Below are 27,242 nucleotides of genomic sequence, written 5' to 3'. Positions count from 1 at the left end.
AAAACCCCAAAATACTAATCATGTTAACATGCAATAAATTTATCACTGTTGTTTTTAAATGAATTAATGTTTTAAAAATCTCTAAGTTTTAATATCTAATACATATAAACCACAAAAATAAAAACTCAATTTCTATGAAAGCACTAATGAGAAAAGATCATCCATAAATTCACTGCAGCATTATTTACAATAGCCAAGATATGGAAGCATTCTAAATGAATGGATAAAGAAGATGTAAGATACACACACACACACACACACAATATACGTACAATGCAGTATTACTCAGCTGTAAAAAAAAGAATGAAAACTTGCCATTTGCAACAACATGGATGGACCTAGAGGGTATTATGCTAAGTGAAATAAATCAGTCAGAGAAAAACAAATATTGTATAATTTCACTTATCCAAAAGTGAAATGGAAGTGGAATCCAAAAAAACAATCAGAAACAGTCACAGATACAGGGAACAAACAGGTGGTTGCCAGAAGGGAGGGAATGGGGGGAGGAAAGAATAGGTGAGGGAGATTAAGAGGCACAAATTTTCAGTTGTGTAATAAATCAGTGAAAGGAATGAAAATGTAGTGTGGGAAATATCATTAATAACTATGTAGCATTTTACATGGTGACATACCGTAACTAGATTTATTGTGATGATCATTTTGAAATGTATAGAAAGAAATACTGAATTACCATGCTATATAACAGAAACTAACATTGTGTTATAGGTCAATTATACTTCAAAAACAAACTCATAATAGACAAAGAGATCAGATTTGTGGTTCCCAGAGACAGGGGGTGGGAAGAGGGAGAATTGGATGAAGGCGGTCAAAAGGTACAAACTCCAGTTATAAGATAAATTTGTACTACGTATGTAATGTACAAGATGATAAATATAATTGACACTGTTGTATGTTATATATGAAAGTTAAGAGTAAATCCTCAGAGTTTTCATCACAAGAAAAAAATTGAAAAAAAATTGTATTACTATTCCTTTAACTTTGTATCTATATGAGAGGATGGGTGTTCAATAAACTTCTGTGATAATCATTTCATGATGTATGTAGGTCAAATCGTATGCTGTACACCTTAAACTTAAAGTGCTGTATATCTCAATACAACTGGGGAAAAAAGAAACTCGATTTCTAAGAGTGTATAGGGGTCCTGAAAGTAAAAATGTTTGAGAAATGTCCTATCTTTTGACATAGGTCAATATTTATTATGCTACCGAGTGAAAAGGTTGCAAAATGATGAATTCTTGTTTCTTAAAAGTATATATTTACATATATGTACAGCTACTAAATTTTAACTGGGACTACCTCTGATAGTATTACAAAAGATAGTCTTCCCTTTTTTGGCTTATCTTTATGGTCAAAGTTGTACAATGAATATAAATTATTTGTATAAAAAATAATTTTAAAACTTTTTAAAAATCACAAAAGGGGCATGCCAACGTTCCCTTTACAATAAATAATTTAAAAATTATTTGAGAATATCAAGAACAGGAGAAATGTCCATTAAAGAAACCAAAGCATCTCCCAGTTTTTAAATGAAAGTATAGAGATTTGAAGATAAATATGCTATGGCAAGAGTGAAGCTCTAAATGAGCAGTTAAAAGAAATGTGGTCATAATTAGATGCCAACATGGGATCCTAAAACACAGTCATGGTAAACAATCCCCATGTTACTTACTGAGAGCTACTAAAAAAGATGGATTACAGGTGACCCTCTGTGTTTGTGGGTTGTGCATCCAAGGATTGAAAATATTTGAGAAAAAAAATCCAAAAGGTTCCAAAAAGCAAAACTTGAATTTGCCACACACTGGCAATTATTTACATAGCACTTACATTGTATTAGGTACTATAAGTAATCTAGAGATGATTTAAAATATATAGTAGGATGTGCTTAAGTTACACACAAACACTATGCCATTTTACATAAGGGACTTGAGCATCCTCGGACTTTGGCATCTTGGAGGAGGGGGGCTTGAACAAATCTCCCTCAATGGGATGACCATACTTAGCATTAGAAAAACATTTGACAGTCTTTGAAGATAGACTTTGAAGTGTTAAGTTGATTTGTCACTATAACAGTACCATAAAAATACCTTGAAGTAATAGAAATTGTAATGATACATTTATGTAATCATGACAAAATCTAAGGTCTGCTCCTTGGTCTCCAAGGCTATTTATAATTTGGTCTGCCCTTCCCCATTTTCCTACTGTTTAGCTCCTAGCCCTACAGCTACACTCCTGCCTCAGGGCTATTATAATTTTTGTTCCTTTTACCAGAAATGCTCTTCTATTAGAGGGTTCACTTCCTTCTTCATTCAAATCTCAGTTCAAATGTCATCTACTCAAGTACCCTTTTCTGACTTCCTGACTTCTATATACTCCCACCAACAGTATATAGGGTTCCCTGTTCTCAGACCTTTTCCAGCATTTATCGTTTGTGGACTTTTTAATGATGGCCATTCTGACTGGTGTGAGGTGATACTTGATTGTAGTTCTGATTTGCATTTCTCTGATAATTATATATACTGAGCATTTTTTCATGTGCCTATTGGTCGATGTGATATCCTGATATACTTGTATACTGTGAAAGGATTACCCCCACTGAGTTAAACACATTATTTTAGACACTGCAATTTGTATTTCATGTAAGTTTCACATCATGAAACATTCTTCTTCTTTTGTTTTTTTCCTAACCATTCGAAACACATTACCTTGTAGGCCATACAAAAACAGCAGTGACCAGATTTGCCAATTTCTGGCATAGAGTATAAGAATTCGTTACGTCTGTTCACTGAGACCTGGCACATGCTAGGAATATAAATGAATGAATACTATTTTATTGTTTACAAAACTCTTTTATAATCTCTCTTTTGATCTTAAAACAGCTCATTAAAATAGGCAGGGAAGAAGACTATTTAATTATCCCTATTTTAAATGAAGGAACAGGTTAAGAGAGTGTAAGTGTCTTGTCCAAGGTCACACACTTATAAAGGGGTGGCACTGAACTAGACAATCAACTATACTATGTAGTAGTAACAGGTATTAAAATTTGGGAGGATTATCTTTAGTGTGGTCTCATGAATTTGGCCTAGTCCTTTTCAAATTTTTTTTTTTAACAAGGAATTGAGACAAAGCATTTCTTGTAAAAGCTGCAGTTGACACAAAGTCGGAAGGGATAAATAAAATGATAAATAATAACATTAAAAGTCAAAATTTTATCATCCAGCCTCAAAACTGGGTCAAAACTAACAAGATGAAATTGAATAGAAGTAAACAAAATCACTGGTACAAGCAAAAAAGGAAAGAGAAATGGCTAAGCAGTTAGTGATTACAAAAATATTTTTGCTGCAATACAAGTAAGGGATGAAAATTTCAGTAACAGTAATTCAGTCATTCGCAAGATTGACATGGGGAAAGAAAGTTCCCCACTTTCTTTAGGTATATATCCCATGGAGGGAGGCATGTAATCCGCTACGTAATTGAGAATCGCTGACATGGAGGTTTTAGTTGAATGAAAACTTCACTCCGCTTAAAAAAAATTATTCCTATTCCATAAAGTAATAGTTTCAATGTACATAGCATTCATCTAATAGTATCTGCAGTAAAGGGTATAATTTCAGGTATATTTTAAAGAGGGAGTAACTCAAGTCTCATACACAATTCCACTCCTTCATATATTTAAATATTCCAATAATGCTAATTGTATGGATTCCATTATACTATGTTTCTAATGTAAAAGGGGGGAATTTAAAGTCTATTTAAAGTATCACTGAAAGATAAGTTCTCCCAAATTTCAGTTTCTTCCAATTCTCCTTATCGTTAGACCTCTCCAAAAAGGAAAATAAAAATACCCAATCCTTCCAAGATTCAAAACTTCATTTATATATTACTGATTTCTGTATTGTAATGTTAAAAATCAAACTGAGAAAGTAATACATCCCATTTTTCAGAAATTGCTTTATTTTGTTAAATTTAAGAAACTTTAAAAATATACTAGAAAAAGAAATTTACAAAATTTATAAAACTCAGATTTTTAGCTTAATAATCTTTTAATAACAGACCCCACACATTTCAACATTACATCTATTCATAACTAGGTTTTTTACTGATTTCCTTGACAAGAGGACTTCAAGTTGAAATTCAACAACTTCAGCTCTTTGTGAATGCTGGGTGGATAATTCTAGACAGGCAAAGAAGAAATCTTTCACTAGAAAATATCCACAGTCCAATTATCAGCAACGTCCAAGTCAGCTAATACTGCCCAAATTTTGTACACTTCAGGAGCCAAACCTCTGCCAGTAAGACATCTACAAAAATCTTTATTGCCCTCATTAGTCTACTAGTGTATTAGCGTATTAAAAGACTTTATTTCTGGACCTTTACTCACACTGTCCTTGAGTGTTGTGCCTGTCTCCTCATCTTTGTCTGTCTACATTATTCCTATCTTTTAGGGTTGGGTTCTTCTGTTTCTTTCCAAGATGTATTCCGCATTTTTTATAGTCTCAAGAATTCTTAGTACTTCTACCATACTTGGAACATTTATCATAGCACCTAAAATGTAACTGCTGTTGATAATTAGTTCTATAGGTATCATTCTGTTCCCAAAGACTTAAGTTTTCTTTAGGCAAACTGCCTTGCTTTCCTTTTCTATATTATATAGGTCCTAGCAAACTAAATGGCAGATAGGTAATTAGTAAATGTTTACAAAATCCCTTCTGAACAAAATGACACTAAGGAAGTGAGCTTACTTTTTAATATTTTTATGAGGTACAATGGCAAAATGGAAAGATACAGGCTCTGGAGTTGGACAGATATGGATTTGAATTTCAGTCTCTTAGTCTCTGAATCACACCCTCTCCCTAAAGTGGGACAGTATATACTTCTTGGGATTGTTGTGAAAATTAAGTAAGATAATATATGACAAGTCTTCAGTAAAACACTTAAAATAAAACATGGAGGCTCAGTAAATGTTAGCTATAGTTACCTGGTCACAGCAAGATTAACTGCTGCTTTAAATTACTAAACTGAACAAACTCTTCAAATTGTTGAGAAAATAATTCCTCTTTTCCAGAAATTCTTTGGGTCTTAGTCACCTAGTATTCTCCATCATTACAATCTTCATCAAGAACTATAAACAGCAACAACTTTTTTACTAATCAAAAAAAGTTTTCCCAAATGATTGTTTCACTTTGCTTTAAAGTGATAACTCATCTTCCTTTTTTTAAATATATTTTTATTGAAGTATAGTTATTTTAAAATGTTAATTTTTTTAATTTTTAAATTTTAGTTTATCTTTTTTTTTTTGAGGGGGAGGTAATTAGGTTTACTTATTTACTTATTTTTAGAGGAGGTACTAGGGATTGAGCCCAGGATCCTGTGCATGCTAAGCATGCACTCTACCACTGAGCTATACCTTCCCGCTGATAACACATCCTTCAAAGTTTACTTGTGTTTTCAACCAGACTGTACCTCAAAAAATAGTAAATCGTGCTTTTGTAAATACTTATTTTTATACCTTATTCTTATCCTACTATGAAGTAAGCTCTATTTGCACAGAATTCACTGTTTATTTCTTAAGGGAGTTTTTCCTATTTGAAGACATTTAGGATGTTATAGTTGTCATTATTATCATTATTTTGTATTTTAAGAATATTTTTTCTAAGAGCAATTTTAGGTTTACAGCAAAGTTGAGAGAAACAACAGAGATTTCCCATATATCCTGTCTCCTCAAAGGCCCAGTCTCCTCCATTATTTTGATTTACATTATCAGCAAAAGCTAAGGTTAAAAAACATATAGCTATGTCTTAAATTAGGATCAACACTATAAAAAGATGGTGACACTGCCAAATAATTTGTTTTACGTTAACTCTTTTAAAAGCCATTTTAAGTACTTCTTAGGAACTGTCTTCTCTATTAGTAATCAATTATAAGTTTTGTCAGATATAGACAAATAGGTAGGGAAAGCTGGCAAGTTTAAGTAGGGCAATTTCATTTTTAAAAGTTCTACCAACTCTAAGGAATAACTGCTTAAAGATCTATTAAAATAATTAATAACACACACAGAGGGCCAAAGACTCTCTCTTTGAGCAAACTTTAGTCAGGCTCCGCTGAGCACTCTTCTCAACTAGGCCTTGATCTCAGCCTTGTGTATGGCCTGACTAGCCCAATTTTAGCAAGAATCCCATAGTTGAATGAGAATTCCCCCATTCTTGATATCAAATTCCTCATGCTCCACCGTTGATATGTAAATCCTCAGTCTGCCCTTAGCAGTAATTTTCCCTCTCCTGACCACTTCACTTTGCTTGCTGGCTGTAAATCCCCAGCAGTCTTTGCTTTATTTGGAGCTGAACTCAATCTCTCTCCCCCAATGCAAAAGTACTGAATAAAGTCTTCTTATCATTTCAACAAATATCAGAGTAATTTTTCTTTAACATAGGTCATTACTGTATTTTATGCCACCTAGTATAATAGCACATAAAACAACATACTTAACCATAAAATTTACAACATATAAGAACCAAAGTATAGGTTGTATTTTATTTTCTAGTTATCTTTCCCAACCATTCCTTTTTAATTTACAAGTTCTCTATGCAACAAATTAGAAGGAAATCACTCCTTAGTCCTCATTCTGGACTCTTCTAATATAAGACATCCAGAAGGTCAGTAAAAAGATTTCCAAGTATGTATTTTAAGTGTTCATTTAGAAGTTCAAAGTAAGTAATAAGCCTTAAGTTATCAACTACTAAACAGAAAAAAAAATTAAGTATTGGCTGCTCAATCTCAGTAAAGATTAAAAAAGCTGTCTTATCTTAAATGTAAAACAGTGTTGATATACATAAGGAGGGAAAGGACTGTCTAGCTTAATCAGAGGAAGAACCGAGGAAGTATAAAAGTCTGAGATATATTGTTCTAAGTTAGAAAAAAGAAAAAAAAAGAATGAAAGGATCACGTAAGCAACTTGCTGCTTAGGAGTTTAAATGTGTTAGAATACACACATTCTCATGCCCTACTCTTGGTGATTGGGCAGATGGTAAAAAGTTCCAAGGGGCCAGATACAATGAGTATTGTTTTGGAAACAGTCAGACCAAATCAAGAAATTAGGGGAAAATCCACCCTAAACACCTTGAAATTCAGCTGCAAGAGAGCAATGATGCAAACGCCAAGTCCAAAAGGGTAGAGTTCAACCATGAGAGCCCATGCTGGATGGAAATAAAAGCAGTGGGAAGCAAGAAGCATGTTGCCTTTAAGATCTGGTGCATTATCTGGCATGTCATGGTATTTCTAACTTAAAGGTGTATCTTTTTACCAATTTTACTTTTTTTTCAAAATCATTAGGAGTCAGACCTAGTTTCACATGCCAGCTTTAGCACTTAATTGCTTGGGTCTTACTTTCTTCATCTGTGAATATAATACCTGCTCATATATCTAGTACTATTTTAAGACTCCAAAGGAGGTAACATGAAACAGACTTAGACATACCATATACTTAACTTTCTTTCCCTAAGCAAATGCCTAAATGTCATTGAATTTTGAGTAAAATATCTTCTTTAAAAGTTCAGGTCTTTGTATTTACCAATTCACACAAAACAAAACAAACAACACTTTACTGGGTCCCAGGCACCGAGGTGAGTACTAAAGATAAAGACAAAAAGGAGAATGGTGAAAGAAGCCAACAAATTCCATTTTGCCTTAAGCCTGTAGTTCTGAACAAAGGCTATACATTTAGAACCACCTGGGAGCTTTAAAATTACTGATGCCTGGATTCCACCCACAGAGATTCTGATATAATAGATCTGGGGTAGAATCTGGGTATCAGAATTTTAAAAAAGCTTCTTCAGGTGATTCTCATGTGCTGCCAAGGTTGAGAGCCACTACCTTAAGCTAATATTAAGTGCAAATCATCATGGTGGATACAAATAACATAAGACAAGCATACACTCAGCATCTTGGCTTTTCAAAACTTTATAATTCACCACTGTTACCAGAACAATTTATACACATAGCCCTCAGTAAAGATGCGTCAATCATTCAAAACAACTATAATTCAAAGCAGCAAAACTGCCAAATCAGCATTATAGACAATATACAGCACAGAACTTAACGGGAAGGAGATGAATATGGGCTGGGATGGTTAAAGACAACTACAAGGAAGGGGAAGGAGGGAACTAAGCTGGGTTCCACAAAGTGCTTTAGATAGAGTTAGAGGAAGGGGAAGGGAGGGCATTCCAAATAAGGAATGGTAAGAGTGAAAAAAGGTGGGGGGAAAAACAGCCTTTTGTAAGCATACTAGTCTGGTAGAAACAGATTTATCTGGGAGATAATAAAAGAGAAAGGCAGAGTAAGATAAGATGAGTCAGATGGCAGTAGTTATGCTAATATTAAATCTGGTTTTATTCTGCAGGTAATGGAAAACTGCCAAAGACTTCTGAGTGGGAAGCTCCATTAATGAAAATTAATCTGGAAGTAATGGAGTCCTCAATATGGCTTCACAAAAACCTGGAAATCAGCCTGCCTAAGAGTTAACTATGAAATCAAGACAGATGCTACCAAAGCAAGGTTCATTCACTCATTCATTCAACAAGTATCTGAAGGCCTACTACGAAGGCACTGTTTTAGGCAATAGTGATTCAAAAATATATAGTCCTCATAGGGCTTAAGTTCAAGTGGGAAGCGAGACAGTAGATAAGATTAAATAACTAAACTACATGATATGCCAGCTAGTGATAAATGCTAAGGAGTGAAAAATAAAGGGAAAGGGGATATGAAATGTTACATTGGATTTGGACAAGGTGACCACACAGGCCTTCACTGAAGTGGCTTCTGATTAATCTGAAGGAAGTGAAGGCTATGGAAGGAAGGAAACTCCAGAGAACAGAGCAAATGCAAAGACCCATTAAGTGAGAATGTGTGGCCGGAACAGAGAGGACTGGGGAGGAATAGGTAGGAGTTAAGGTCAAAGCAGGAAGTATAGAGGTAAAATCCCAGACCATGTAGGGGCTTGTAGTTAGAGTAAGAATTTATATTCTGAAGATGGGAAACCACTGGAGGAGTAGAGTGACATATTCTGAGTTACATTTTTTAACCAGATCACTCTGGGTCCTACACTGAGGACAGACTGCTTATGGAGAGACAAGAGCAGAAGGAGGGAGACCAGAGAGAAGGCCAGTGCAATAATCTATGTGGGAAATCATGGTAGCTTCTTCCAGAGTGGTTGAAATAAACAGTGTGGTGAAATAATCAAGTTCTGGGTATATTCTGAAGGCCGAGCCTACAGGATTTGCTAATGGACTATATGTAGATTGCAAGAGAAACAGGAATCAAAGATGACACTAAACTTTTTGGCCTGAGCAACTAAAGAATGAAGGTGTCATTAAGAATGGAAAGACTGCAGAAGCTGCAATATGCAAATTTTTGATACATACAGGCTTCCTTCCCTGGTTCTGACTCCATGCTTACACTGAAAAAAATTATAATTTGATTTCCCTTGTGTCTGATCTACTTGAAAAAAGTAATCTAGTCCCTCTTATATTTATCAAATTAGTAGTTACCCTCGTTTTATACACTTGTTTCATCAGTCTGGCTAGTGTGAGTTTGTCCCTGAGAGATGTGGTCTTACTATCCTGATGAATCAAGCTGCTGAGCTTAACAGGCAGAGGATTAAGAGTTGGATAGAGGTTCTCGAGTTGCAAATAATTATTGGGAAGCTTATTAAAAATAAATGAGCATTGGTCCCACCAAATTCTGATTCAGGTGGTCTAGGAAAGAACCCAGAAATCTTGCTTTTGAAAGAAACACGTATGCGATTCTATTGTAAGCAATAATGTTCTAAGGTACCGTCATAATACAAGGTTCTTAAGACAGACAGTGCCCTTGGCCTTGTCATGAGGACTTTGTCATTTTTCTCAACACGTTCAGTTTATAACACATTTTAAATACTAGAATTCTTAGCGGCATACTTGAAGAGGCTCAAAAGAGCACTAAGCTAATTTGGCAATAATTATAATACAGTCATGACCAGAGAATATCAATGTTTCATAATCTATAAAAGCATTCCTGTCACCACACCATTAAACCTGATTGCTGTTTAGGATTATGTCATCATTTCACTACAACTGTTTGCTATCTCAACCCACTACCTATCTACTCAAAGAAATCAAAGTGGGTAAGAGCAAAGGTCTTGAAGTAGATTACCAGAGACTGTATCTGTTCTACTATTATTAGTTCTGGATACTTGGTCATAATTTTTAACCTCAAATGTGCTTCAGTTTACTCAGCTGAAAAATGGGAATAATACAAGTACTGGGATGTTTTGAGATGAATACATTTTAATACATAAAGTATCTAGCACATAATAAACACTTCAGTGTTACCTAGAAGGCAAAGTTCTCTCATGTTCCAATAAACTGACCATCTTTCTTTGGTGCAGCCTGCATTATGCTGCCTTCTCGCTTACAAGTTATATGTACGACCTACACTGCATCATATGACCCATTCAATTGAACACTCCATTTTACAGACATTGCCCTAACAATATCTATGTGCAGTTATAAATTTTACTACTGCTAAAAATTTAGTAGTGTGAAGAACTGTGAAAAATCAGCAAAAATGCAGAAAGGGGGAGGCTGGAGGCAAAGAGAACAATTAAGAATGCTGTTAAAAATAATCCAAGCATAAGAAAAGGTCCTGAATGAAGGCAATAGTAGAAGGAATGTGAACAGGATAGACACACTGTTAAGTGAAAAATATACTTATCAGTTTGAACATGTGTAGAACAGAAGAGACTGGTAATACTGGCTGTCGCTCAGGGGAACTGGGTGGCTCTAAAATGGGTGGGAGGGGACTTTTTACTCATTCTTTCCTACCATTTAAATTTTAAGCATGTGATTATAGTTCTTATATACTTAAAATAGTTTTTTAAAAAATTAATGGAAATGAAGGAACAGAATCTAATATAGGAAGAAGAATTTACAGGGCTGGAATACTAATTGAATGCGAGATGAAAGGCTACAGGCAAAAAAGATGATGTCAACGTCCCAATCTATGTGACTAAAAGAGAATACGGTGGCATGAACAGAAACGCAGAGGTTGGCAGGAGGTTCTGATAAAGGGAGAAGGAAAAATCACAGTAGGTATATATTAAAATTAGCACTTAGTTCAGAAATCCCCAAATAGTCAAACTGTCTTTCAAAAGTTACCATGACTAATTTCAGGAGCTGATGCGTACAAGGACTTTAACTTCTTTTTTTTAAACACAAAAAGATGAGGAGTTTGTGCACCGGAGAGAGAAAAGAGCAAATGACACCTGATGCTATAGTACGTGTTCTTCTGAGCTCTAAAGAAAAGGACTCACAGCAAATGAAGGAAATACTTCTATTAGGGTTTTTGCAAGGCTCCAGGTATACACAGTCAGCTCCTGTGTGCTGTACTACAAAATTTTATATAGGAGATTTGAGCATCAGCGGATTTTGTTATCCATGGTATCCGAAACTAATCCCTCATGGATATCTAAGGACAACTGTGCACACAGTAATTTTGATATGCATAAGGCTTTGCAACTTTATGGGATTTTGCAACTTTATGGGAAAATGCTCCCAGGAGGGGTCAAATGTTCTTAGCAGTGCCAGGACAGAGAACCAGTAATGGCAACAGATGCTCAGGCACAATCAATGCCCAAAAAGGCACCCAGAGTATGGACACATTCCTGAATACAGGAAATACCTACAGATAACCAGAAATAATTGGGGGAGGGGGAAGGATGGAGCGCGAGCTGGGGAAATGTGACAATGTGTGAAGCTGTGATTGGTCGGTCTCTTTCATACCAATAGCTTATGCCCACACTATGTACCTGGTGCTATGCTAGGCACTAGATAAAAAGATACCATTGCAGTTACCAAGGATTTCATAGTTTTGTTATCAGGGCAAACATGCCAAAGCAGTGACAGAAACTCCTGGAACACTGTAATGCTTCAATTTTTTAAATAGAGGTTTTTTGTTTGTTTGTTTATTTTAAAATTAAGAGTTTGAAAAGTTCACCAAACTTTGTTGAGTCAGTTTGATGCAATTTCCCTTATCTATTTTTAGAAGACAATTTTTGAGGCCCACAAAGGTAAGTAATTTTTCCAAAATCACAGTGGTGGCTAAAAGCACAAGGAGATGGTAAATCTCCTGACACTCTTCCCCACTATATCACAATACCTCATTTATAATTCATTAAATGGATGACTCTATTCTGATTTCTTTTTCATTCATGGTAACATGGAAAAAATAGTTTAGTGAAAAAAGCATAGCTTTCGAATCAGACAAATCTAGGATCTGAATTTTTTTTGACAAATCACACTGCTCTGCTTAGCATTAAGGCTGACTCTAATAAAACAGGCAGCTATTGAAGAAGAAATTATAATAAATCTACATTCTTCAGCAAAGATTGGGCATCTGAATTTGTATCTGCTAAGGCTTTATGCTCCTGTCCAAGGATTATGTAACAGATTAAATGACTACTACTCAGCAAAGCTAACTGAAAAGGGAAGATTTAAAAAATGGCAGTATTAATTCCAATAAATGACTTGTTAAAAAGCCACCATGGCAATTAAGCTTTAGGATTTACTTGACCCAATAAAGGTAATAACTCACCTAGTAAATTAAGAAGGTAATACATAATCAAGGAAATCCAGTTTAAAAGCATAAATATTTTTCATAAGCTCTAACAGAGCCTTCAAATTTCTGCATTTATGTACAAAATTTTCTGCATCTCTCCTAGATAATTTTGATAAAGCCGTTTCTCAAAAAGTGCCTTAAAGACAATATTGTCTAAACTGAAAGCATACAGATCCATTTTTCAGTTACGGTATTTTTGAAGTTGTACACAAACATTCTACTAGTTAGGCTGAAAGGGAAAAATATGCTAATAGTCCCCTTTTTAGCCCTAAAGTTCTGTCTGCATTTACTCATTTTAAAAATGCTGAACCATGAAATAAAGGAAAGAATCGGCGCAAAGAACCAAAACCAGTACTTCAGCTGATACCTCAAGTTTCCTAATTATGGCATCTTGTCATTTTTGGTCTCTTTAAGGATTTGGAACTAAGTAACTGAAGAATCTAAGTAACTAGGGGACTAGAGCTCATTCTCAGAAACTGAACTCGAGGATAAGACTAAAAGCATTTATTTCAGCACATTATTATACTTTCAACTTCCTGTTTTATTTAGGCAGCTCATCGTGACCATTTCAGGTAACAATGCAGAAGTTAAAAAACCCAACTTCCTCTCTGTATAACGTGATAAAAACTTTTTCAGCAGTTAGTTATAAGAATGGTTGATCTTACTAGCTTCTATGGAAATACTTGCAAGGAAATCTTAGACCATCACCACAAAATGCACCTCTAGGTTCACTGCTTTCAGAAAATATAACATGAAAAGCAGTATTAAAATATATTTGGCATTATGACACACGTGCGTTAAAACAAATCAAATGCAACTGAGGTCTTAGTTAAAAGAAAAAAATGAAAACTTCAAAATTCCTTCAAGGAAGAATCAATACAAACTAAGGCTGAAAATAGCCTGTTTATAATAGTGCCTTGGTTGTTAAAGTTTTGTACAAGAATCTCACTTAAGGGTTACTTACTATTTACGAATGCTAAGATATTCATATCAATAACTTTTTGGAAAAATATTTTTAATTCTTGAATTTAGTTAAAAGGCATCAGGAGCTTGGAGGAAAAGGGGGCAAGGTAAGCATAAAGTTGAAGGAGAACTGAAGTAATCTTCCAAGTTAAAATCGTTTCTTTTTACTTACAGATCCGCAACAGAGAAATACAGATCAACTGATCTCTGAGAATAAAAATCTAACAAAATTTCTGTAATCTCAAATCATATGACTTTATCATAAGATTTTTTTCTTTATTTTCTTTATTGTCTTTTTCTTTTATTTTTGGTAGGGGGAGGTAATCAAGTTTACTTATTTATTTATTTTTAGAGGAGGTACTAGGGATTGAACCCAGGACCTTGTGTATACTAAGCATGCACTCTACCACTTAAGCTATACCTTCTCATCATGAGATTTTTATTATATCAGCTATTCTTAATTATCTATACTAATGAAGACAACATAGTTAATCTAAAAGCTGTTTACTGAATATGAAATTCATTAACATCTTTAGTCAGTAATTTACCTTGCTAATTATGATTTGCTTGCTATGTCATAACTAAAATTAAGTGACAAAAGTATGTTGGGAGATAAAACTGGTCACAGATCTGCTGTTATAAAATCAAGGCTATTAGTATTACTAACACTGTCAATCTGAGGACACCTTAATTTGCACTTTGAAATACATATTTTCCCCAAGTTTAATTAAAAAGGCATTCTAACACTGTGTCAAAGACAAAAACTCAACACTGGTAAATGTAGTATCACTTAGGCACAATAAACTTCGAAGTTTATTGTTACCTTAATTCTTAGTGAAATTTTGTGTAACAGTATTTTTGCTTAAAGTAAGTGGACTATCAGTTGGGCTAACAGATGTTATGTTATCCCATGATTTTCACTGTAATTTAATTTCATCCGAATCATAACTGTTTGCCTTAGAATAAACATTTAATTATAGTTTTCTCTCCAGCATAAGTTCACATGCAATATAAAATGCCTGTTATACATTTATACATTTATACGAATCAATTTCCAAGCAAGAGAAAACCTAATTCTGAAGTGTTGTTCAATGACTTGTGACTGTTTTGCACATTCTTCAGCATTTCAAAATGGCACAGCATATGTAAGTATGATACATCAAATTATTCTGTACAGAGAATTCTTGGACCATAAACTCCCTTCCACCATCCCAATCTCTTTTATTAAAAAAGGAAAGAACCCAGACACATTTACATAGCATTCAAGGGTGCGCATCACACTGTGGGAAACAAAAAACATAATTCTTGACCTAGTATGAGTTATGTAGTGAAATCACTGTAATTTCCACAGGCTATAAAATCTTTAACACATTTACTGAAAATCCTGACAGACTGTTAAGAAAGCTGTGCAGTCATCAGGAAAAAAAAATTATTCCCCTTAAGGTAGAATATTCTATTGTACTTAAAACACTTTTTAAGAAACAAATATACAAATTACACACTGATGAATTCAACTATAATCAAAGACACCACAGTGGAGCATCAAAGAAGCCAGGATGCTTTGTCCAGACTCCAAAGTGTTAACATGAGGCTTATGTGCTATATAAAACCTTTCTGGAGTTAAAAAGAAAAATATTCCTTGGCTATTCCTGTCTGTCAACAGCAATCTAAAACTATTTCTCAAAAATTATCGTTAAGAGGATGTAAGACGCAAGGGAGGGCGTCACGGGGGGGGGGCGTATACATACAGTCAAGGGATTGTCTACAGGGAATAGAGTGGTGTTCAAATTCTGAAGCAAAAGTGCTGAGGCTTACACATTTATTATTGCTAATTACTTCAGCCCCCAGTATGTGGGCAAAGAGGTGTGTGTGGAAAAGCGGCCAACACATTAGGGACCTCGCCCTGTCGAGGAGTCGTGACAGCAAAAGCACTTCCTGAGGAAGGAGGAGCAAAAGGGAAGTTAAGAGGCCACCCTGACCAGGAAGTGACTCGCCCTAGACTAGCCTCAATCATTTCTAAAAATGGGGGGATGGGGTGAGCCCCAACAGCTACTGGCGGTAAAATAACTGCTTCTTGATACGTCGCGACATCATCATTGCCCCCTCTCTTAATTACAAGAATCCAGTCACAATTCAAAAAAGTAAAGTCTCCTCTCTCGCAGGAAGGCCACGGGGCTGTGCCTCAGGCCCTGGAGGAAAAGAGAGTTGAGGAATGGGGAACTGGGGCCACCGTGAGGCAGAGGACAGCCCTTAAAGAGGGAAGCGTCCCGACTGCGGAGAGCGTATGCCAGCACGAGCCAAGAAGCTTCATTCTGCTGGGGGTACTGCCAGGGTCCCCACCGCAGCCGGGGCGGGCCTCTGTTCCTAGTAGCGGGAAGAGGTAAGAGAGAGAGGCGGACCCCTTACCTTCTCCTCATCCGACACCCGATCCTCGAAGTCGGCCATCTTGGGCTGCTCTGGCCCAGCCCGGCCCCGGCGCGAGGCAGGCCGGGAAGGAAGCCGAGTGATGGAATCACCGCGAGGACCATCGGAAGGACGCGCCCGGAAACGCCGACCGCGGGGGCGCCATATCAGTTTCGGGCGGGGTCGATGGCTCCGGGTACCCGTGCCGCAGGAAGTCGGCTTGCCGTAAATAATTTTAAATCTAGTATCTTCCTCATTGAGTTATATCCATTTCCCCTTCCATCTTTGGGATGCTGGGAGCGTGTTTCGACTGGTATTGAAGCCCGAGCTCCAACCGACCAAATTGCAGTTGCTACTTCTATAGACTTTCCCAGCCCCACTGCTCTCCATGGCAGTCGAGTCCAAAGGGCTAACTGCTGCTTGGATTATGGAACGGTTGGCCGCTTTTTCCAGCCCAGGAATGGGGTGAAAGGTGACCCTTACTCGTATGGAGGCCAGAACACTCGGGTCACATCTCAGTCCAGTTCTTCCAAAATAGGTGCCGCTATTCGGCCCTTCCCGCCCTCGAAAGGAACAGGTAGCCCCGAGTCCTGGGATGCTCCTCCACCTTCCAAATCTTCTCGGTCCCTATTCCTTGGGGCGCTCAGCCTTCCCCGAAGCCAACTTCAGGTCCGCCACTATCCCAGGATTCCCGACTCCCGGTTTCCTGCTCTTCTCCCCTCCCAACTCCCGGCGCCTGGGGGAGAGGCAAGATGGCGGATGGTGACGGCTTAGGTGAAGCAGCGACTGCTGCGGCGTCTCCTACTGCACCAGCTCCCGGCATGAGCCCGCCGCTGGGCTGGAGGGAGCGCCTGCGGGCCGGGCTGGCCGGCACTGGGGCCTCGCTGTGGTTCGTGGCGGGGTTGGGGCTGCTTTACGCTCTGAGGGTCCCGCTGAGGCTGTGTGAGAATTTAGCAGCGGGTGAGAGGCCCAGAGCTCCCTGGGGACGGGAGTGGGAGGGGGACGTGCGAGGAGCGGTGCCGGGGGCAAGGGCCAAGTGGCAGAGATTCTCGGTAGTCACTGGAGGGCTTCGGAGAAGCTGTCGGTGTGCGCGACCGACTGGGTTCTTTTTGTCTTGGGTCACTACTCCGCAGCTGATTGTCAAACCTGAGCTGCAGTTACCGGCTCCTCTCTAGATCTCTTAAGATCCGCCCTCTCTCTTCTGTCCTCGTTTACCGGAGGAAAAGCCACCTGACAAGCTTCAGGTGGTAGGACAGATGAGAACATTTTCTGACGTGGATGCAATATTTATATACACCCTCACCATTGGTAGGATCCCTTGAAAATAATTACTCTCATTCTCCCCTGCTCAGCTGAGAGAATCCACACCCAGACAACAAAGATCTGAATGAAGGAAAACACCACGATCTTAACCAACCATTCTCATGTTTTAAAATAGTTCTGGCAAGAAATAGTTTTAGTTATATTTTTGTTCGTTCTGTGTTTTAAGCCTTATCTTGAGTAGATTATTTGTTGCTCATTAAAATATAACAGTTCAGGAAGTAAAGAGAACGGGCTACAAACAGCAATGAGTTCTTTCCCTAGTTCGTTTTCAGCATTTGTAGAGAGCTTGCTGTGTAGTGTGGCCTGAAGATACAAAGATGTTTAAGAGGTGATGATCCCCTTGGGTTCTGCAAATAATATCCTTTAGCTGTAGCCAGGATAAAGTGAATGGGAGCTAGGGCCTCTTACTACGTCTTTACAAATTGACAACCTCAGATTATGATGGAAGCATTTCTGTTATGTGATGATTGTGGCTGTCAGTACTGTGGTTTATTTTTCTGTAGCAAGAGAAAACAAATGCCCTTGTTTCTATTCCATGAGATGACATGGAAGGCTGTGAGATAATGTTCTGAAATGTTTTGAACTTTTTTAGAACATAGTTTGTAAATTCAGATACAGCTAACACACTAAAACAAGCTAAATAAATTGGCCTTTTACTGTTTGAAAAAGCTAATTTGGTGTTTCTGTTACAGGTTAATGAAGTGCTTACTAGTGGTTTGTACGCTCAGTAAAATGTTATTCATTGAGTTTATCATTTATCTTTCTCCATGTTAACTAGATACACCATTTAGATGAGAGAGGCTGTTTACAGATTTTTATTTCTTTCTGAAACCTAAAGAATTTATGAGACAGTTATTTGAAGTGAGGAATCTGGTCCAGGTTTTCAGTGAGTCAGATACAAGGAGCTCTTAGTTGTTCCTATTCTCTTTGGGCTATTTTGCCTCTCTAGCTGACATACCAAATACGCTGTTTTCCTTCCCTCTAATTTGAAACACTAGTTTGAATCTCAGCAAAATAATTAGGGAGCAGTTTTAAACTTCCTTTGTAACAGGGTATTTGTCTAGCTCATCCTTATGGAATTGCAAATGTTCTTGTGAAATTATGATTTATATTTTATTGGTTTTATTTTCAAAAGCAAGACAAATTTTCTCATTTTGATTTGTTTATTTAACAAATCAGCAGTGTAAAATTCTACCCTTAATATGTGTGAAGGCATTTTTAAGATATGATACAATGGGAATTTAAAGTAGCTTTTAAAATATTACAACTTTCTCAAATGAATCTCATTCTAGGTATTAATTTATGTAACCCCACTCTTAAAGACACTTGCGTATTTATAACTTGACTACTTCTTTTTTTAAACTTTGATTTTCTTTTTCTTCTTTTTGGCAGTGACAGTATTTTTAAATTCATTGACACCCAAATTTTATGTGGCACTTACAGGAACATCTTCTTTGATATCGGGACTAATATTTGTAAGTAGTTTCCATTTCCTTCATGCTTTGGTATTTAAAAATCAAATCTATTTATATGGTTAATAAAATAATTATAAATACTTAGAGATAAGCATTCTTGAAATGTGTTTAGCATTTGAAAAAACACTGAAACTCCCCCTCCACTGTTAGAGATTGGCAGTATTCATTTGGATATAAAAGACTACAGTATGTTGTGGGGAACGCAGGGAGTGGGAGATGGGTTGTGAACTAAATGCTTGCTTGGTAACAAAATTAGTGAAATGGGCAGAGTGTAAGAATTAAATGTATTTACTTTGAAGACTGGGTAATCTGAACAGTGCATGCTCCTTCTGGAAGAGGCTAAAGCTAATTGTTATCATGTTGACTTGCAGACTGGTGTTACCAGATCTTACAATTTTTCAAATGATTTCAAGACAGCCTGGATATACAAGTTTCTATATATAAAATCTTCTAGTACTTTAATGTTAGCAACGTTGAGCAGACTAAGAATTAATCTGTGTCTTGAGCAGGGTTTTGGAGCTGGACTAACCATCACTTTAATTGTGTGACTTCGAGCAAGTTAACTGACTTTTCTAAGCTCCAATTTCCTCATCTGTACATTGGGAATAATAATAGTATCAACTTCATAGAGTTTTGAAGACTAAATGAGATATTGTGTGTGAAAGCTTGCAACAACATGGTAGCACTTAATGAATTTTGGACACATTATTCTAAGAAGTCCCACAATAAAGAAACCCGTTTAACTTTAATTCAGCTTTTCCTTGCATTATTTAACCAAGCTCTCATTTTTAATATAAAAAGATTTTTTTTTTAATTTATAATCTCTATTAACATCTCTAGGAACTAGTGTTGCCTGCTATAAACTTTGGAAAAACACTGCTACAGATAAAAATCTTAGGCAGTATTATGGCATGCATGGCCAATAAAATTTTTCTGTATTTTTTTCTCATCTCTAGGTGGTGCTCTATAACTATAGTCAAAATGTACAAATAATGGCATTTGTATTGGAGTGTTGTTTTTTTTTTAAATAGGGATGACTACTTGATCGTTTTGTTAAAGTGAAGTGCCAGATAAGAAAGAGATTTTTCTCTTGACTTAAAAAAAAAATGATGGAGGAATTCTGGGTGAAAACTTTTATTAAAAGCCTCAAAATTTATTGACTTATAAAGCTTACTCATATTTTAGCACATTTTGCCAATAGCATATAAAAATCCAAATAAAGAAGATAGCTATCTTTAAATAGCTGATGTAACAGAAAAAGCGTTGGTCTTGAAATCAGAAGATGTAGTTTTGAGTATTGACTCTGCCACCTACTACCTGATAACTTTGGCCAAGTCACATAAATTCTGAGTCTTACTTTCCTCATTTATAAGGGAGGGGGAATTTATATATATTATATAAATAGTATGTAACTTATATATATAATATGTAAGACAGTTTTTAAAATTTGTCATTACATTTTTTAAACCAGTTTTAAATGTACAAAAATTAGGAAATTCAAGTAGCAGTCTAAAGGTTAAACTCCGTCATTACCTTTGAAATATAGATGAATTTTTATTAGCGAATTTTATTACATTTGTAATTTCTTTTACCACCTGAAAAGAGGAAGCGAACTGTGCTGCTGTCTTACTTCTATCTGAACAGGTAGTGTGCTTGGGAGCTTGAAGAATAGCAACAAAGCCAGTTGTTTAACTAAGTATTATAAGTGAAAAGATTACTTTGAAAGGAAAACACAGGATCCAGTGGGTATGCATAACACAACTTTCTATTCTGTGGAATCAGGAAAAGTTCCCTACGGATATGTCATTTACACTGAAATCTGAAGGAGCTAGTCAAAGGGAGTTGAGAAGGCTGGAGTATCCAAATATGAAACATTCTGCTAATTCAACACAGAGAGCTGCTTTTGATTCCTCTTTTTATAACAATGATAAATCATGGAAACAGGAAGAAGTGAATATCCTGATTTTTAAGTGGTTCAATGTGGGAATCAACCTGACTTTTAACCTACATTAATAATACTGCCAAATACTAAAGTAGTACTTTATTTTCAAAAGTATTTGCAATTCTTGTTAATCATATTTAATAGATAGGACATCGAAGTTCTGAGAGGTTAGAAGTTAAGTGACTTGCCCAAGCATCTAGCTAATATTTGGCTGAACTGGGAGTCAAATGTGGGCATTCTAACCCTAGTCTTCTACTTAATCCACCACTTACTCCACAGTATTAGTTGTTTCAAATTTGTTTTTCTTTTAATTATGCTGCAGATAGGAAAAAAATTATAATGTAACATGGTAGTTACATTATTTATAGATTAAACACTTCTTATTGTTTTTTAATTGCTTTATTTATAAACATATTTCTTCTAGTGTTGCCTCAGCTTGTCTGAATTTCATTACGAAAGTACAAAAAGGTATTTTTACCTTGGCTCAGCATGTGTTGTCAGGGCATCCTGTGTTTAGCTTATTGTTTCAGAAGGAGAGCACATTTAAAGTGCTGAATTAAATAGGAACATCTTGAGAGAATGTTTTGATTTGAGCTCATATCTGCTGATCAGTTCTGTTTTAAATGAAAGATGTTTTCTGTTTGTCACAGATATTTGAATGGTGGTACTTCCATAAGCATGGCACATCTTTTATTGAGCAAGTATCTGTAAACCATTTGCGACCATTGATGGGAGGAACAGAAAGCAGCATTTCAGACCCAGGTTCTCCTTCCAGCAGCAAAGAAAGTGAAACCAACAGACAGAATTTGTCAGGTGACTACTACTTATTCAATGTGTTTTCAGAGCTGTATAGTTACGATTGTGTTTACTGTGGCAGATAGAAAACTCACAACAGTAGACAGAAGTTTGCCATTCTTACAAATACAGGTAATTCATGGCTGAGATGGAGAGCAATGATCATCAGAGACCTAGACTCCTTCTGTTTCGTTAGCCTGCCATCTCCAGTGCAGTTTTCCTTGTGATCCAAGATAGTTGCTCTGGCTTCAGCCATCCTATCCACATTCCAGTCAGTAAGAAAAAAAATAGGCCAGGAGAAAGGCATCCTTTCCCTATACCCCACCCCAGAGCCACCAAGGACACTTACCAAAAGTGTTATATACTATTTCAACTTACTACCTACTGGTCACATCTTTGTCAAGTGGCCAGAACTAGCTGTACGCAGGCTAGGAAGTGTAATCATCTTCTCAGTGCACATATGCCCAGGTGATAAGGGGATCTTGTTACTAATAAAGGAGAGAACGGAGACAATTCTCCATCTCTGCCAAGAGAGCAAAGTTAGGAAAAATACTTTTTCTTTTCAATATATTTACAACAACATCAAAATTTCAGTTATTCATATATGAAAATTCTATTGTCATACTAAAATTGTAACTATTCCTCTATATGTATCTACTACTACAAAGTAAATTTTACTAATGATACGCAGTTAGGAAAGTTAAAATTTCAAAGCCAAATAGAGATGACATTTTTGGATTATTGTTCCTTTCATTCACTATAGGTAATAATCATACAGTGTTAATTCCATAGAATGTATAATGTCTCATTTGTTCAATAAAACTAATCACTAGAGTTATATTAGTTTAGTAGAAAAATACTACCTGGGTGCAATTGCTGGCACTTTTTAGGAGCAGGCAGGGAAAGCCTCTGAGAAAGAACTGTTTAAACTGAGCCCTGAAGCACGCGTGGGTGTTGACCAGGAATAGTAGGGATGGGGTTGGCAGCCATTCAAGAGTACAGGAAGCAGTAATGGTAACTTTCTTTCCCCTTCTCCTTTCTCCTTTTTCATAAAATAATTACAGAACTCATAAGAATAAGGCATATTAAGATGAATATTACATAAATCTGTCCTCAAGAAGCTCTCACCAGAACCTAATGGTGTTGGCACCCTGATTTGGTGGGGAGGTAATTAGGTTTATTTATTTACTTTTTTAATGGAGGTACTGGGGATTGAACCTAGGACCTTGTGCATGCTAAGCACACACTCTAACACTCAGCTATACCCTCCCCGCCAAAGGAAAAAAAAATCACATTTGTTAGTATCACTGCCAGTCTCTCAGAAAAGCCTTTAAATATTGGGAAATTATCAGGCTCACAGTAACACTTACAGGTTTTTCAAAATTCTGATATATACTTAAAAGCACAAATTTTATCCTTAGCAACAAATACTGTTTTTTCTTCCTTAAATTTGACAGACCCACTTTGTTCAACTGTGAGAAAATGTCTGCCAGTTATCCTGAATAATCATAAGTTTGTCTCTTGATGGATCTTTCCAGTAAAAGTGATGCTTCATGAAAAAAAAAAGATCATTTCAGCTCAAAAAACAATTGCTTATTCTGGAGACAACCATCATACTTGGTTGCCTTGTTTACTAGGGAGAGGGTAAGGAAACCAGTGGTTACTAGTACAGTTTGATGTCACTGCTTTGACTCATGCTAAAGTGTCAGCAGTTTTGCCAACGATTGATTTTGTACCATCAGCCCAACTTTGCAGGACTGGGACTCCTGTGAGGCATGTCAGGTCCTTGGGGTACAAAATTTAAGGGAGCCCTTACTCTTGGGGTTGAGTTTATGTCAGCAAGTTAAAAAGGCAAATGTCTTAACATTTATTATGAAATTAGTTGTTACTTTCCAGTCCCATGAATCATACTTTGAGAACCACTGATCTAAAACAAAGACCTGATTCTTCTATTTATAAACCTTTGATGGCTTCTGATTGACTAAGAATAATGTCTAAAATCTTTATGTAGTATATAAGCTCCTTCATCAGTTTCCCCCGGTCTATTTTCTAGCCTCACTTGTAGCTCTAGCTCTCATACCATACTGTGTACTCTAGCCTAACTACGCTGTGTGGTTTTCTGATCCTTCCTCTGCTTAGAATGTTCTTCATCTGGCAACCTTCTTGTCACCTTTTACAGTGTGTTCACGTTTAAATGTCACCTCCTTTCTAAAGCCTTCCCTACTTTCCCCAGAGCAAAATTAATACTTCCTTTTTATCTCTGGGAACAAAGGATACCTCTACCACAGCACTTATCACACAGTTTAGTTGATAGTTTATATAACTAATTCTCATGCTACATTTAATACTGTTAAACAAGTTAGTTCCAAATGTTGTGGTTGGCTCCAGAAATACAAAATGACCAAAGTATTAAAAGCTCATATTTTAAAGGCAGAAACTGAAAACCAAACTGATAGTCATCTTGTAATATGGCAAATGCTATACTTGAGTTATGAGCCAAATGCTATGGGGACAGAAATAAGGGAATGACTAGATTTGATTGTGTGCTGCATGACAGCAGGGGTGATCCATGCCTTATTCATCTCTGTGCTGTATGTGGCTAGCACTATGCTTAGTATACAGTGACTATACAATAAGTGTTAGTTAAATTAAGATATAACTGTACTTTATTAAACTGTCTCATTTTCTCCTTTTTTCCCTTTGTTTTTTAGAATGCAAGGTATGGAGAAATCCCCTAAATCTTTTCAGAGGAGCAGAATATAGGAGGTATTAATTTTACGTTCAGTATAATTATGGCATTGGCTTTAGAGTAAAAGTATTACGAAAACATTTGTTTTTATAAATATATCACAGCTTTTCTAGTTGGACATACTGGTATATAATAAGGAAAAATTATTAGACCAAGGTCTAGTTGGCAGCCTCTCGACTGTATTTACTTTTATAATCATGAGAAACATTGCTTCAAACCATATGTTTGTAATATATAATAAGTATACATTTGGCCCTTTGTTTATGGCAGAAAGCTTTTTCAAAGAATTCATGAGATTAAGAAAAAATTACTAATGTCATTTCTGTGCATATGTGCTCAATTTCAACTTTGTTTGAGGATTCACTAGAAAATATCAATCTGTATGTGAATAAGAATTTCATCTGTGCAACTGTAGAAAGCATAGTATTCTTATATTGCCATTCCCTGTCTATACTACTCTGTCCGTTTCTCTTCCAGTTTTTACTCTAAATGAGAAAATATTTTTTGAAGCTTATGACCTAAGATACTTTATTTTTATTTTGAGAAGGGCTGTGTTTTACCTGGAGATAGATTCATTTAATTCATTGAACAGGAAACTCTATACGTTTACTATGTATAGGCACTATACAAAATGATGAGAATACTAAATGATTAACCTCTGTGCTTAAGGACTTGATAGTGTAGGACAGTCACATCCTGGGAAGCAAAAGCTAAGCTTTTATGAGAGATAAAAAGGAAGTATTAATTTTGCTCTGGGGAAAGTAGGGAAGGCTTTAGAAAGGAGGTGACATTTAAACGTGAACACACTGTAAAAGGTGACAAGAAGGTTGCCAGATGAAGAACATTCTAAGCAGAGGAAGGATCAGAAAACCACACAGCGTAGTTAGGCTAGAGTACACAGTATGGTATGAGAGCTAGAGCTACAAGTGAGGCTAGAAAATAGACTGGGGGAAACTGATGAAGGAACTTATATACTACATAAAGATTTTAGACATTATTCTTAGTCAATCAGAAGCCATCAAAGGTTTATAAATAGAAGAATCAGGTCTTTGTTTTAGATCAGTGGTTCTCAAAGTATGATTCATGGAACTGGAAAGTAACAACTAATTTCATAATTAATGTTAAGACATTTGCCTTTTTAACTTGCTGACATAAACTCAACCCCAAGAGTAAGGGCTCCCTTAAATTTTGTACCCCGAGGACCTGACATGCCTCACAGGAGTCCCAGTCCTGCAAAGTTGGGCTGATGGTGCTTGTATTAATGGATTCTGCAAAAAACAGGTCCTTGAACTTCTCACTGTATTTATTAAAAAGTTTTAAGGACCTTTTTGTTGTCTTACAGTGTCTACTTAGTAAAGTTAAAAATAAGGATCAGGCCATAAAATGGACCCTGGAACAAAGCTAACATATGAAGCTAACACATAAAACACATTCCAAAGAGTTCCATATACTTGCTAAGGTTTGGCTACAATATGCTTTTAAGCTTTCCAGAACCACACAATGATCATCAATGTAATTTATTTATTTAAAAATTTTTCATTTTGTTTTTTATTTTGGGGGGGAGGTAATTAGGTTCATTTATTTATTTATATTAATGGAGGGCCTGGGGATTGAAATCAGGACCTCATGCATGCTAAGCACACACTCTATCACTGAGCTATACCCTCCCCCAACCAATGTAATTTAGAATTTTGCATTAAGATAAATGAATCATTTGAAACAAAATATAAGTGTTTCTGATACTAAGATAAGAAATTTCACCTTTTTCTACCACTAAGTGATAACTGCTATTAGTATTTCCATTCAGTTTTTCATCTAATGCATATATAGAAACAGAACTTTAATGTCATTTATATATGTATAGCTTTACATCTTTTTTTCTAATACTGTGTGTGAATTTCCCACAGAATTTCTTCAAAACATAAATTTCTCCAAGAACATAACTTTTAATGGTTGTACTACAGTCTGTTATATGGAGGTGACATACATAATTTACCTACTGCTCCCCTATCTAGCTCACAGATTATATTTTACTGTTAACATTTACACTACAGGGGTATCTTTGTATGTAAATATTTAGCCATATGTATGATTATTTCCTTAGGGTTGATTTGTAGCTCTGGGATTACTAAATCAAAAGGTGTGAACAGGTTTTTTTTTTTTTCCTTTAAATTTTTTCTTTTCTTAATGTTGGAAAATTTCAAAAATAAACAAAAGTAGAGAGAGTGGTATAATGGAATTCCGCATACCCATCCTAGCTAGGTGTGAATATTTTTAAGACTCTTGATAGATGTTATCTAATTGATAGATATCTAATTTCTGGAAAGAGAAATACAAATGCCAGTTTATATTTATAACAGCAATATGTGTGAATCTCTATACCACCCTACCCTTGACAACATGTATTTGTCAATTTTATAGGTGAAAAGTAAAAATTAGTTATTTTAATTTGCTGTTTGCCAACTACTGAGATTAGATATTTTTAAATGTATTTATTCACCAATTTGTTAACTTGCTATTAATTATTGAGGGTTTCAAGGGGATACAAAAGTTTAAATTTCTAATTTAGTAAAATCTGAAAAAAGTTTCTCTTTGCTTTTATGCTTTGCAAGCTCTTTGTCATCTTTTTTTTTAAGATTAAACTTGAAAAAATTTTTATACATATGTATATTTCTAACACCTTTATTGTGGTATGATTCCTGTACAGTAAACTACACATATTTCAGATGTACAATTTGATAAATTTTAACAGATGTATATACCAACAAAACCACCACCACGATCAAAATAGCTAACATTTCTATCACTCCCCAAGAGGTGCAAATTTCAAATTCCCAATTTATCCCTTCCCACCTCCTTTACCACTGGTAACCACTGTGTCTGTGTGTCTGGTTTTGTTTTGTAGATAAGTTCATTTGTGTCCTTT

At 36.0% G+C, this 27,242-nt stretch overlaps 2 protein-coding genes across 12 annotated transcripts in view; one reads left to right on the top strand and one right to left on the bottom strand.

Annotated features, from left to right (window-relative positions):
- Window positions 1-16,161, bottom strand: part of CAPZA1 (capping actin protein of muscle Z-line subunit alpha 1) — a 38,303-nt gene extending 22,142 nt beyond the window's left edge. The window contains exon 1 of the mRNA XM_010948313.3: window positions 16,036-16,161. Within this exon, the coding sequence (XP_010946615.1) occupies window positions 16,036-16,074 (39 nt within the window). The 5' untranslated portion in view covers window positions 16,075-16,161. The remainder of the gene's footprint in view (window positions 1-16,035) is intronic.
- Window positions 16,128-27,242, top strand: part of ST7L (suppression of tumorigenicity 7 like) — a 121,221-nt gene continuing 110,106 nt past the window's right edge. For 5 of the 11 annotated variants that reach the window (XM_045511686.2, XM_074370169.1, XM_045511685.2 and 2 more), the window contains exons 1-4: window positions 16,750-16,992; window positions 18,748-18,830; window positions 21,423-21,585; window positions 24,279-24,333. In XM_045511686.2, the coding sequence (XP_045367642.1) occupies window positions 16,785-16,992; window positions 18,748-18,830; window positions 21,423-21,585; window positions 24,279-24,333 (509 nt within the window). In that variant the 5' untranslated portion in view covers window positions 16,750-16,784. Of the gene's footprint in view, window positions 16,258-16,295; window positions 16,610-16,748; window positions 16,993-18,747; window positions 18,831-21,422; window positions 21,586-24,278; window positions 24,334-27,242 lie in introns of those variants that run through there. The other 6 variants (XM_010948316.3, XM_045511684.2, XM_074370170.1 and 3 more) reach the window with 5 other exon arrangements.

Source organism: Camelus bactrianus, chromosome 9, assembly GCF_048773025.1.
Source record: "Camelus bactrianus isolate YW-2024 breed Bactrian camel chromosome 9, ASM4877302v1, whole genome shotgun sequence".
Taxonomy (NCBI): domain Eukaryota; kingdom Metazoa; phylum Chordata; class Mammalia; order Artiodactyla; family Camelidae; genus Camelus; species Camelus bactrianus.
The sequence above is the reverse complement of the archived record's forward strand: the minus strand, read 5'-3'. Positions and strand labels throughout refer to the sequence as shown.